Consider the following 13,785-nt stretch of genomic DNA (forward strand, 5'->3'; position numbering starts at 1 on the left):
ATGTTCTCCACTTCTTCCAACAGTTTTAGATAAAGAACTGCACTGGTTCCATGACATTTGAGGAGTTTAGCTCAACTGACCAACAGGAACCTCACCTACTGCTGAGTGGTGTACTCCTGTTGTTAAAAGTGGTGAATCTCCTCTTGTTCTAACGGGGAAGCAATGAATTGCTTATTGAACAAAATTGTTTGTATTATTATGCCAATGAATGACCTATTTGATAATTAGATAATAATAAAAAGATTTATGTCAGTAAAATTGAAGGAGTCCTTTGCAACTGAAACTTTTTTTTTATGTTTTCATGATAATGCTCTTACATTTGAAGTGACATGATTTACTGATTACCAGTATAGATTCTATATGGGTAAATTTAAAAGTTTGATGAGAACATGTTTTAATGAGAACTTAAACCAACCACATATTACTCAAATCTATCATTTCTTTGCTATTGAGATATTAGTATTTTATCTCTTGTTAGTCTGAATCACTTTTTCCTTTTTTTGTGTGTGTGTGTGTGTGTGTGGTGTATGGGGATTGAACCCAGGATCTTGTGCTTGTTAAGCAAGCACTCTATCAACTGAGCTATATCCCCAGCCCTTTTCCTAATTTTAAAAGAGGCATTTTTAGGGGCTGGGGTTGTGGCTCAGCCGTAGAGTGCTCGCCTAGCACATGCGAGGCCCTGAGTTCGATCCTCAGCACCACATATAAGTAAATAAATAAAGGTCAATCAACAACTAAGAATTTTTTTAAAAAAGAGGCATTTTTAAAGTTAATAACTGTCCATCATTTTAAGCTTTAAAAGAGAAAGAAGAAACCATAATGGATCCTGTAAATCAATAATCAAAAGTTTCCATTGAAACTTTATAATTTTACTAGTAAAGAAATTCTGAAACTTTATTTTTTAGTTCTCAAAATATTGTAGGTTTTTAGGGCTGGGGTTGTGGCTCAGCGGTAGAGCACTTGCCTAGCTCTTGTGAGGCATTGGGTTCGGTCCTCAGCACCACATAAAAATAAATAAATAAAATAAAGGTATTGTGTCCAACAACAACTTTAAAAAAAAATAAAAATATTGCAGGTTTTTGTCTCTCATTACTTATCCATAAAAGTGTGAATTAGAAAATGAAAATGACCCACGATTTCAGTGTTTTCGTTCCTAATACAAAGAGGCCATTGTGAGAAAGAAGTACGGGTATTAATTTTATAAGGGAATCTGTTGTAGTTTATCTGTTTGTGCTGGATTGGATGATAGCAACAAACTCCGTAGGCTAAATACCTACAATACATATATCTCCCATTTTGCTCTTTAATGCTTCAAGCTTCTAAATCCTATTAACAGCTGTCAAAACCTGGTAAACTATTTAGATGCTTTCACAATTTGTTTAATTGGATAGTTAGAAAATGGCATGCTCAAAAAGCCCACCCCCCTTTCTTTTAGCCTGGCTGAACATCTGTAGCATTAGGGCCTCATTATCTCTGAATTGGCATAGCAAATCAGTGGCATCATTAAAATGCCACATTAAGATGATTAAGCTTCTTTGTTATCCAGTTGACTTTTGCATGTGCTGAGGATTTCATGGTTATGACCCCCGATCCTTGTAAAACACCTAAACAACATCACCCGTTTGTGTCTTCCCTAACAGCCTCTGACTTGTTCTGTCCCTTCTCACAGTATCATTGGCAAACTTGAGGCTATTACTTCGAACTCAGTTCTTCTCAGAGTTGGATTCTGAGGTCTTATAGTTTAGGAAGGAAATTTGGAACCTACTTTTTAATATGAGGAAGTTCCTAATAACGTGCTCTCCAAGGCACCCAAGTTGCCTGTTCTGTTTGTGACTTTGATAGGTTCTTCTCTCCAACCGAGCATTTTATGTGCCTGTAAAAACAAACTGAGGCACAGTTGGCTGAGACTGTTATTGCCCCTGAAGGATTTAGATGTTGGATCCTTTCCAGGACCCATTGTTTTTGCAATGTCTCAGGTGAAACCAAAAATGTCTACTCTGGAGTGCAAGCCTTTCATGTGATAACCATCACCCCAGGAAATGAAACCATGTGCATCAGCCCCCATGAGCCAGACCTTTGTTCTCTTCAGCCTACAAAATTCTCTCTGGGGGGTGTGTGTGTTAGTGTGTGTCATCTTCCTAAGAGGCCTTCTGAACATAGACAAAGATGGGAACAATTGTACCCCAGAGCAGCTCCTTTAGAAAGAAGTTTAGTTTAATCTAATTTCCTATGGGTTAGATTCAATTTAGACATCTTTTCCCTCCTCTGGGAATGTGTAGCAATTACCTTTATCAGCAATTTGTGGTTTGCTATGTTCTTTTCCCCACAAGTTCAATTATAAAAAATTTACTTAGAAAGCCTTTAACATTTTTATTATGAAATAGATCATTCATATAAAAAGACACATATAATTACATGTACAGTTTATATAATAATAACAAAACAGGCATCCTTGAAACCACCACCTGATTTAAGAAATAAAATTTTACTCCCCCCAAAAATAAATAAATAAATAAATAAATAAAATTTTGCTGGTGTCTTTGAAGATTCTAGATGGTCTTTTTAAATCATTAATTTAATTGTATGTCTAAGAAACCTGATACATAGAATAAGAAGATTAGAATTTGCAAAAACAAAATGGGGGATTATTCACATGACAAAAGGTCCATTCACTTTATGACTTAAGTATACAGTGAGGCCGTTTCTCAAGTATATTTGGGTATTTGTTGCCAGATCTTTATGATTTTCTATACTTATTAAATACTTCAGGAGCTGCTAGTCCCTGACAACTGAAAATCAGTGAAAAATGATGATAAACATCTCTGAGCATATAATATAAATCAATGGAACAGTGTTATTGGGTTTACATGTAACATGTTATGAACATGCCTACTAAACAAAGGTAGATGTGTAGATGTTAATTGCATCATGCTAAATTTAAAGCTGAATGAAACAGGTGTATGAAACAAAGAAAAAGAAGAATTTTCTTCTGGTCAAGGATATCAAGGAAGATTGCATGGAAGAAGTGGCATTTAATCTCCTTCTGGGATGTGAATAGATCTTTGGTGTGGTGGAAGGACCTCTGAGGTGTGGGAAAGGCTGGAGAACAGGCTTGGGACCATGATCAGTCAGATTGCTGTTGTCCTTCTCAAACTGTGCAGAAGAACCCTTGAGTATCTTGTTAAACTACAAATTCTGATCTAGTAGGTCTGGACTGAGATCTGAGCATCTGCATTTCTAACAATCTCCCAAAGGATGCTGGATCCAAGAACTTTACTCTGAGTAGCAAAGTTCAAGTGTAATGAGATGATCAGGTAGGTGTGAGGCAGGTTCTGGACTAGCCTTGCTAAGGAGTTTGTACTTTATTCTGTAAACAAGATGAAATCGGGCTGGGGATGTGGCTCAAGCGGTAGTGCGCTCGCCTGGCATGAGTGCGGCCCAGGTTCGATCCTCAGCACCACATACAAACAGAGATGTTGTGTCTGCCGAAAACTAAAAAAAATAAATAAATATTAAAATTCTCTCTCTCTCTCTCTCTCTCTCTCTCTCTCTCTCTCTCTCTCTCAAATGAAATCATTGAAAGTTTCTAAGAAGGGTTTCATTGCCACAGGACAATTAATCTGGCAAATAGGATACAGCATAACAGAGGTCACATATACTGTAGGCCAGCTAGGAGGCTAATGTAATAGTATATTTAGGTACCAAGAATTTATTGGATGTCTACTTTATCAGGGCACTGGGTCAAACTCCATAACAGCAGTTCTCAAACTCCTTTGTATACATATTTACCTAGAAAACATGTTTTGAAATGCATACTTCCAGTTCCCTCACTAAGATTTATAGATCTATGGTAGAAGCCCTAAAATTTCTGTTTTAAAACCATACAACCTCTGGTCTTTTGTTTATTTACGTGTTTGTTTTGAGTTGAGTGTCTCACTATGTTACCCAGGCTGACCTCAAACTCCTAGCTCAAGTGATCCTCCAGACTCAGCCTCCCAAGTAACTGGGACTACCATACCACCATATCAAGCAACCACTGCTTTCAATAGGTACAGGTTAAGCAAAGTCATAGGGAATACTGAGGTACCTGTACATGGCTTACATAGCTTCTGCCCTCAGCAAGCTTACATGTCCATAGGGGAGATGAAGTAGTTTTATAAGTAAACTTAAAAGAAGAAGAAACCTGTTGTTTTCCAGGTGGGAAGATTGGAGAAGTCATACTTAGAAGGGAGAGAGTTTGGCCTTAGAAGATGTGTGGGACTCGGACCTATGGCAATGTTAGGGAAAGACCTTTAGGCAGTGAAAAATGATATAAGCAAAACGAAGAATACTTAGAAGTTGTTTAGTTTGGTTAAAATTTGTTAAATTTTGACAGGGTGAGAATAGACCAGAGCTATAGTTTAGGAAGGGCAACCTTGTGGTAATATACAAGGTGATCTGGAAAGGAGAAAGGAGAACAATGTGGAGACCATGGGTTGTGGGAAAGGCAAGAGGGTCTGAGAATTATGACAATGGGCACAGGGAATAGTGAATGGGGCACAGATTAAAGATTGGGTACAAAGAGAACCAATGAGTGATTGAAAATGGGGTGCAAACATGAAAAAAGAAGGATGACTCTAAGAATTGTAGTCTGAAAAACTGGGAAGATAACGAAGATAACTTTGGAAGAATGTGGAAATAGAAGACTGAAGACAGGGAGAGTTTACACCCAGAGATATATATTGGGGAACTAATTATTTAAGATGTTCATTGGAGGGTTAGAGTTATGGCTCAGTGGTAGAGTACTAGGTTGGCACATGTGAGGAACTGGGTTCAATCGTCGTCAGCACCACATAAAAATTAATAAAGTAAAGGTTTTGTGTGCATCTACAACTAAAAAAAATTAAAAAGATGCTAGTTGGAGCTTTATGAATGGATGAAATCACCATAGGAGAGGTGTATAGAGGGAAGAAAACAGAGGATAACAGAAATAGGTAGGAGGCAGAGGGAGGAAAAAGAGGTAGAAAGAAGCAATCAGGAAGCAAGGGGAGGTACGATTTCATTGAAGAAATTGAAATATAGAAGAACAAGGAATTGTGGCCAGTGGTGTCAAGGACTACCAAGAAGTCAGGAGGAATAGCATAGAAAAAAGCTCTGGATTTAGAAATCAGGAGATTATCGGTAATCTTCAGGGAAGCAGATTCAGTGAATTATGGTGGCAGAAGCCAGATTCCAGGGGATTTTGTCAGTTTTGAGGCCATAGAGGCAGTAAGCATAAATAACCTCGTAGTAAATCTGACTAGAAAGGAATGTTGAGGGTTGGGGTTGTGGCTCAGTGGTAGAGTGCTTGCCTAGCGTGTGTGAGGCACTGGATTTGATCCTCATCACCACATAAAAAATAAATAAAATAAAGGTATTGTGTCCACCCACAACTTTAAAAAACATTTTTTAAAGAAAGAAAAGAATGTTGAGAGAGGGTATGTTTGGGCATGATGTGATGGAAGGCTAAAAACTAAATTGCAAACAGAATGAAAAGAGGAGGTGGCACCTAGGGAGCCTGAGGATATGGAGTTGACAGATCTTAAGACAAACTTGATGTAAAGAGGGAAAAGGAAAGGATTCCATAGTTTGAAGACTGAAAGAGGGGAGATGCCATTTGTAAAAATAAGTCAGTCACAAGTCAGAAGGAAGTTTGGAGTCAAAGATAACAAGTTTGACTTTAGACATGTTTATCAGCATTTTCTAGGAAAACTAAGTAGAGTTTCCTCCTTTCCTTTGCTCTAACAAGTCTTCCTCTCAAGGAATGGAGTGAATCTCTTCATTAGAGCAGTCTAGTGTCTTTCCTGGATGTTTCAATGGATATATTTGGAGTCTGAATGCTAAGCCCAGTAATCTCTCAGAAATCCTATTCATACCTTAGATTCTAATTTGTTCTAACATGCAGTTGTTTACTTTCACCTATAGAGAGGTCATGCAGGTCATTTATCTAAAACTGGTCAAGGAGCAATTATACCAGGAACTTTTTTGGTCCAGTACTCCAAAGGACTTCCCTAATTAATGGCTTGTCCATATGACTCTTATGCTTTCCCTATGACAGGTCCTAGTCTCAAATACTGTCTTTCTTGCTCCACAGCTAAGTCATAAAGGACATAAATCTAAGGTCTGACCTTGAACCAAGTTGAAGTAGTATTGAGTTCCAGGCCAGGCTGACCAAAACCCTGAGAAAAGGAGCAGCTCTCTTCTGTTCTGTTTTTAGAAATACCACCCCTTGATCTTGCTATTTTTTAATGTTCACTGACCATGGGGTGGCCTGAGAGTAGTCATATTTACATTTTCTAACCAAGATGAAAAGGATCCTTCTCTGCTGGCCCTTTCACTCTGCTGTTTATGGTTTTCAGTAGCTAAAGTTTTCCGTTGAGGTTCTTTTAAACGCCTACATGCAAACTGAAGAGCATTCAAGCTTTGGTGGGATATCACCCACAGCTGGAGTGATGGAGGAAGAAAGGAGGGTACAAGTCTCAGGTGCATCCTTCTCTTCAAAAAAACTTTTTTTAAAACAAAACCACTTAAGGAAACACTCCATCTGAAAGCAGGCAAGACCCATCCAGAGGAAGAAGAAAATGAACCCCTTTCCAAGCAGGACATAGGTTTCAATTCATATGCAACCCAGATCATAGGACAGGCAAATGTGGAACATGGCAAGCTTATCCTGCAGCCCTGCCTCTGCCAAAGAGCGAGAGCTGTGAACCGTGGACTGTGGTAAGCAGTGAAACAGGGCTGCAGCCAGGGCTCTGCTGGTGGTGGTTAAGCCCTGTCTTGCTCTATTAAGCAAACACAGTTAATATAGATGAAAGGTAACCTTGATAGAAGTGAAAATTGAAACTTGGGTAGAAGGTAGCAAGCCAGGCCCAGCTGCAGCTGTACTTCCTCCTGTGGGGCAACAGGAGCAACACTTACTGATGTGTTTTGGAAGGAGTGTGCTTTTTAAAAATATCTTTTTTTTTTTTTCAGAGTGTTTGGGTTTAACATCTACTCCAGTGAAGGGAGGGCATGGCATAGTTGGTAGGATGCCACTTAGACCTTTTATATCTAGTGTGTGAGGTCATATCCAAGTAATTGATAGGTCTGGATTAAGTTTCACATTTCAGTCACATATCTGCTACTACCTGGCTGTGTGAGCTCAGACAGATCTCTGGAAACCTCTGCTCCCAGATGTCCTCATCTGAGAAACAAGAGGGTCGGATTAGTTGATCTCTAATTTCCCTGTTAGCCTTAAATTCCATTGACTTGTGATTCCTCACAGGGAAGTACAACTTCCAATTTCCAAGAAGCAATGTTTAAAGCAGAAAGTATTTCTATAGCATACTTTTATACATGAAAAATCCCTTAAAAACACCTGTTATCTTGTCAGGCAAATATTTAGGTTTTGTTGGTGCTGGCACATAAATTTCCCTTCTCTGTTTCCTACGTTCTTCACTTTAAGAGTGTGACAGCCCTTTTTAAGATGGTACTTGTTCACCCAGCTCACTGGAGCCAGACCCTCCTCTCCTCTCCAGTTCTTAGGCCTATTCCTTCTTGCTTTGGGTCTGGGTGTCCCTTCCTTTGCTTAGAATGATCTCGTATACTTATGTCAATAGAAGTGGCTCCTTAGGTTGTACTTAAGAATTACTTCTCCTTTTATCTTTCTCAACACTATTTCACTAGCACTGACAGCTTCCTTTACTCTTAGTTTTGTGTCTTTATCAGTCCCAAGAGAGATAAGGAGATAAAATGTGTTTTAGCAGTTCATATGCATGGAAAGGGATGTGTGGCTCAAAATTAGAAAAAAAACGGTGCTAACTATTTAGTTCTCATAGTGGCTCACATCTCATAAATTGGATTTGTCTGAAGGATTAAAATGATATTTTCTCCTTGAAACCTAAGAGCACATCACCATTCCTTTTTAACTATAGCCACCAAAAAAGGTACTAGATCTCAGAGCTTTTCTTCTCCCCTAGTATTGGAGACAGGTTGCTCAAAATGTTCATTTCATGGTCCCTTAGAGCAGTTATGGCAAAAACTTATTATTTCTAATTTTCTGGATAGCTAAAACACTGTCATCTATTTTTATGTGTGTGAGTATTTGTGTTTTCCAAAGATTGTGGTTTTGAATTGAAATAATGAGTAATCATCTTAATGGCATTTGTAGATGTACAATGTTATGTTAGCTCCTTTTGGTATTTAATTGTCAGTTGTGGGTCTCTGCTTTCTGAACTGCTTTCATAGCTTCAAATGCAGTCATTGTTCATGTCTTGCATTTTCTCCCCTGCAGATGATTCGATGAAAGAGAAAGATGAATACAGTGAAAGAGATGAGAATGTTTTAAAGACAGAGCCCTTGGGAAATGCAGAAGAGCCTGAAATTCCTTATAGCTATGCAAGAGAATATAATGAGTATGAAAATATTAAGCTGGAGAGACATGTTGTCTCATATGATAGTGGCAGGCCAACCAGTGGAAAGATGAACTGCGATGTGTGTGGATTATCCTGCATTAGCTTCAATGTCTTAATGGTTCACAAGAGGAGCCATACTGGTAAATAGTCTCTTTTTTCCATAATTCTGAAAACTGTCCTAACACAGCCGCTCAAGGAATGAAGTGGTAGGATTTGGGGCTTTGGATTACTTCCAGTGATCTTTGCTATAATTTTGATGTATCTCTCCCTCCTGCTTCATTGTGCATTTGGCAAACATATTGTAAATGCTACAAAAAGAAGAAAAAAAGAAGCCTATAGAGAGCACAGTGTTCTAGGCCAACCAAATGCTTTTTCTTCCATTAGTAAGTAAGGAGTTGAATTGTGTGATTTGCTTCTTAGATGATATCTGTATATTTTTGCATAATACTTCGGTAAAAGCAGATCTCCTTACTGTTTTGGGTTTAATGTGGTAGATAAAAGGACATAGCTTTTTTTTAAAAACTTTATTTATTTATTTAAAATTTTTTTAGTTGTAGATGGACACAATATCTTTATTTTTATTTCTTTTTTATGTGCTAAGGATCAAACCCAGTGCCTCATGCATGCTAGACAAGCGCTCAACCACTGAGCTACAACCCCAGCTCCTATTTATTTATTTTTTATGTGGTGCTGAGGATTGAACCCAGTGCCCCACACGTGCTAGGCAAGCATTCTACCACTGAGCCACAACCCCAGCCCAGGACACGGTTTTTATTACAAGTTTTTATAAAGACTGTATCTTCAGATAGTAAACAGGCAGTCTATAGGAAAGCTTGCAAATGACAGTCCCATTGAGCCAATAGATCCCATCTGCCATCTGATATGAATACTCCAAAAAAGAGCCTCTCGATCCTTAACACCTTATTGGGGCTTGCGTCTGTCTTATTTCAAAGGAAATTATATTAAAAGGAATGCTAAGTAATATAAACATTTACATCTAGAAAACTCTGCAAGCTACCCTTGTCTCTTTGCTCTGATTCAAGACAAGACAATACCATCCTAAATGGGTGCTTCATTTCTTCCGGAGGGAAGATTTCATAAGTAATCTTGTTTGTCTGGAAATGCAGCTCCCAAGTGATCCCAGTGTGAACAGAACTGTCTAGAAGATGAGTTTTTGCCATAGGCATCTAATATGTGCATGTGCTTTTCCATTTGCCTGGTGAGCAGAATTTTTTTTTTTTTTGTCCCCTTTAAAGGTGAACGCCCGTTCCAGTGTAATCAGTGTGGGGCATCTTTTACTCAGAAAGGTAACCTCCTCCGCCACATTAAACTGCACACAGGGGAAAAACCTTTTAAGTGTCACCTCTGCAACTACGCATGCCAAAGAAGAGATGCGCTCACGGGGCATCTTAGGACACATTCTGGTAAGTGAGGGAAATGAACATTCCATGTCTAGTAACTGTGGAAGCTAGAAAGAGTTAAGTGTGGAGACTTTAATCTGTCATTCCAGTTCTGAAGGGTTACAACAGCAGACCTCTAGGGCTAATTGCACTTCCATTAAGGCATTAATTGCTCTCCGTCTGCCTCAGTAGAGATGATCTCCTCAACATCCTTACACCCCTGGAGAACAACAGTCAGACAGGAAGAGCCTGCCCTGGAAAAATGCCTTAATTTCTATAAGAAATTTAGAACCATCATTATTTTCTTATGGTAAACTTTATTAAAAGATTATTTTCCTCACACATAAACACACACACACACACACACACACACACACATACACACATTCCCTTCAGAAAACTGGACAAATGAATGTATAGTTTTAAAAGTATTTTAAAAAATTTTTAAAGAAAAAAATAAAACCTGTAAACCAAGTGTCAATCATTGTTGAGGGATCCTTTTTGGCCATTCTTGGCTAAGTTTCTTACACCCAACTTTCCCATCATTCAGCCTACTTATTTCTAATTTCTAAGAGATGGGCAGCAATAAAAACTCATAAAAAGCCATCTGCTCTCTTAAATATTTTTACTCCTTATTTTGACCAGGCAGAACAATACATTTTTTCAACCTTTAGAATTTCCTTCTTAGAAAAATAAAACTAGGTTTATTTTCAAATTTGGGACCTGATGTTCTTGATGTTATCTGACAAATTTTAATTGAAAAAAAAAAAAGGTTTGTTTTTATGTCAATCTGAATCTACTGCTTCGACTAAAACCCAGCCCCGACCTCAAAACTTATCACAATTGAGAGACTAGGTTTAAACAAGTCAACCCAACAAAACCCCTCCTGAGAGATCATAAGTGGCAGGGAAGGTTTCTTTCTTTTACAGCTCATTTTTCAAAGTAGTGCACTAAGGGTGAGGTTCATTCAAAATTTAGAAAAGTTGTTTTCTGTTGCCTTTTACATAAAAGAAATAATAATAATAGGCATTTGTAAGACAGATTTTAGAGCTTAACTTTTTAGCTTTAGCAAACCTGCATTTTATTTTAGTCTGGGATTTCATAAAAATCTTATAGCACTTTAAATTCTAATGCCTCTGCTTTAAGCAGAGGAAGAAGAGTTAAAAAATAAAAATTTTAGGGGGCTGGGGTTGTGGCTCAAAGGTAGAGCACTCACCTAGCATGCATGAGGCACTGGGTCTGATCCTCAGCACCACATAAAAATAAAATAAAGATGTTGTGTCCACCTATAACTAAAAAATAAATATTTAAAAAATAAAAATATAAATTTTAGGGCTGGGGTGTAAGTCAGAGTTAGAGCACTTACCTAGCATACATGAATTCCTGAGTTCAAGCCCCAACACCACAAATGGAAAGAAAATTAAAATTTCAGTCCCTAAAACTGAAAAATTCTTCAGGTACATTTTATCAACAAGTCAGAAAAGCCAGGCTTGCGCAGAGAGTTTATTACTTATATATGTCAAGCAATAAAGTATTTGGGGGGAGTTGAAAGGATAAATTTACCTAAATTATATGGTAGGTGAACTTTTGAGGAAACTTATGCTTTATCTTAAAAATTTAAATGAGGTCATTGTTACAATAAAACTTAATTCTATTAATTAAAATTATCCTTAGTTAATTAGTTCAGTTTGTATTGGTTAACCCAGACTTTGCTGTGCCACTTGACAAGGGTGAGATAAATTTATCCAAACATGTTGATGTTCTAGAGTTTCTAGCCGAATGGCTAACTCCCAAAAGCTATCACAGTCTATACTTAGAGCCAAATGGACATCACAAAATAAAGGGACCCCTTCCCATTTCCTTCTTACACCACACTAACCTTCTTGAGGAATAAAAGAGCCCTATTTTTGTCAAACAAGAAGAAGGAGATTTAACCTGGAGCCAAACACTATGCTCAATGGTGATTATTAAATCCAAATCCTTTTTTCTGAGACAGGAGAGGATCTTTTTGAAGAGTACTTTGACATAAGAATCAACCATAGTCCATAGCCTATTACAGCTTGCTGAATGTAAAACTAATATAGATTCAAAAGCACCCCAGTACACTGGCTCCGCTTAGCACTCTCATTTTCTGGTGAAGCTCTTGTAGTCTGCCATCTTTAGGGAGCCTCGGAGACTCCTGAAGGTCGCTGATTGCCCTTGTGCTCTCCTTTCAGTGGAGAAACCCTACAAATGTGAGTTTTGCGGTAGGAGTTACAAGCAGAGAAGTTCCCTTGAGGAGCACAAGGAGCGCTGCCGTACATTTCTTCAGAGCTCTGACCTGGGCGACACTGGTGAGTTCCACAATGCTCACGCTGCACACATTTTGTGAGTATCTGCCCTTTTAGGTGGTGGGATGTGATAGTAAATAAAATTCCCCAAACACCCTGCCCTCATGGAGTTTGTCTTTGGATGGGAACAGATTATGAATAAAGTAAGCAAACTATAAATTAGAAGGTTGGAAGGTAATAAGTGCTATTGAGAAAAATGAAGTAATGAGCAGGGAGAGTGAGTCAGGGAAGACTTCAACAAAAAAAAACACTTTAATATAGGCTTAAGGGCATGAGGAGTGAGCCCTGTAGATAACTAGGGAATAGCAAGTGCAAAGGCCCTGGGGCTCAAATTTAAAGTGTAAACAGTCCTATATGACTGGAACAGAATGAGTAATGGAACATGAAGCCAGAGAGGAAATGGGAAACCAGATCCTATCAGACCTCATTTTGGCTTTTACTCTCAGTGAAATCTCTAGAGGGTTTTAAATCCAGAGAGTTGACATCATTAGACATCTCATTTGAAAAGAATCACTGTAACTCATCATTGAGAAGAGATTGTATTTGGGGCAAGATTAGAAATTGGAGAGTACCATTGCAAGAATTCAAACCAAAGAAAATTATGTCTTGGTCGTGGTAAAATTGATGAGATGTGTGTGTGTGTGTGTGTGTGTGTGTATAAAAGGCAGAGCTAACAGGATTTCCTAACAGGTTGATGAAGAATGGAGTTGTCAACTAACTGAAATGGCAACTGGGGAGTGGCTAGGGAAGAGTTGGTTAAAACCACAAGGATTTTCTTTGCATAGGGCCCATAAGTCACATTTTTGCCTGCTCATATGATTTATTGTGATGTTTATATTTGGATTTGGGGATTTCCTATTTTATTCAGTGATTTGAATTAGATGTCTACAGGTGAACACTAGACGTCTTTCTACATGTCAATTATGGCTGCATTTCCTTTTTTATTCTTTGGTTGAAACAGCTGAAATTTTTTTATATGGCATCTCTGAAGTTGTCCTTGTCCTATCCAGTTAACTATCAGCCTGGTCTCTGACTTGGGGTAAAGATGTTTTATTGGATTATGGGAAAAAAGGTACAGATCCCCTCATGGGATTTGGTGTTTGACAGAAGTAGCTGCAGTTGAATAATTTGAACAGTCTAAAGCAGAAAGATTACAAAAATATTACAGAAATAAATGTGAAACTCAGGAATAATGGAGTAGAAACCATGAGTTTTTAAACTGCCCTTGTACAGTGAGAGGAAACTCTTGTTTTAGATAAAGCCTATTTTATGGTATAGGGAGCTGGCCAACTGAATTCCGTTGGTGTGTACTACTTCTGCTTTTTATCCTGATGGCATCTTTGGTTTTATCAAGGAGTTGGATTTCCTCCTTATTTCTGAAGAGAAATATTTACTCCTTAAAAAAAAAAAAAACCCTAAAACTTAGATTAAGCAACATACTTAATGTTAGGCAGTATTTGCCCAAGGACAGATGTAGGCCATCATTACTTGCACTTCTATATTTCAGACAATGGGCAAATCACTTACTATGAGAAATTCCCAAGTTAAAAAAATCCAAATTGAATCTATAGTATTTAAAGTTAGAAGGACAAAAGAGAACATCTAATCCTCATTTTAGAAATTGATACTTGTCGGGCTGGGGAT

At 38.0% G+C, this 13,785-nt stretch overlaps 1 protein-coding gene across 2 annotated transcripts in view; it reads left to right on the forward strand.

Moving 5' to 3' along the window:
- The window catches only part of Ikzf3 (IKAROS family zinc finger 3), a 90,871-nt gene that overhangs the window by 52,750 nt on the left and 24,336 nt on the right, over positions 1–13,785 (forward strand). For both annotated transcript variants that reach the window (XM_015506628.2, XM_048785122.1), the window contains 3 exons: positions 8,291–8,551; positions 9,668–9,835; positions 12,028–12,144. In XM_015506628.2, coding sequence (XP_015362114.1) covers positions 8,291–8,551; positions 9,668–9,835; positions 12,028–12,144 — 546 coding nt within the window. The remainder of the gene's footprint in view (positions 1–8,290; positions 8,552–9,667; positions 9,836–12,027; positions 12,145–13,785) is intronic.

The sequence above is a fragment of the Marmota marmota genome, unplaced genomic scaffold (assembly GCF_001458135.2).
Source record: "Marmota marmota marmota unplaced genomic scaffold, marMar, whole genome shotgun sequence".
NCBI lineage: Eukaryota > Metazoa > Chordata > Mammalia > Rodentia > Sciuridae > Marmota > Marmota marmota.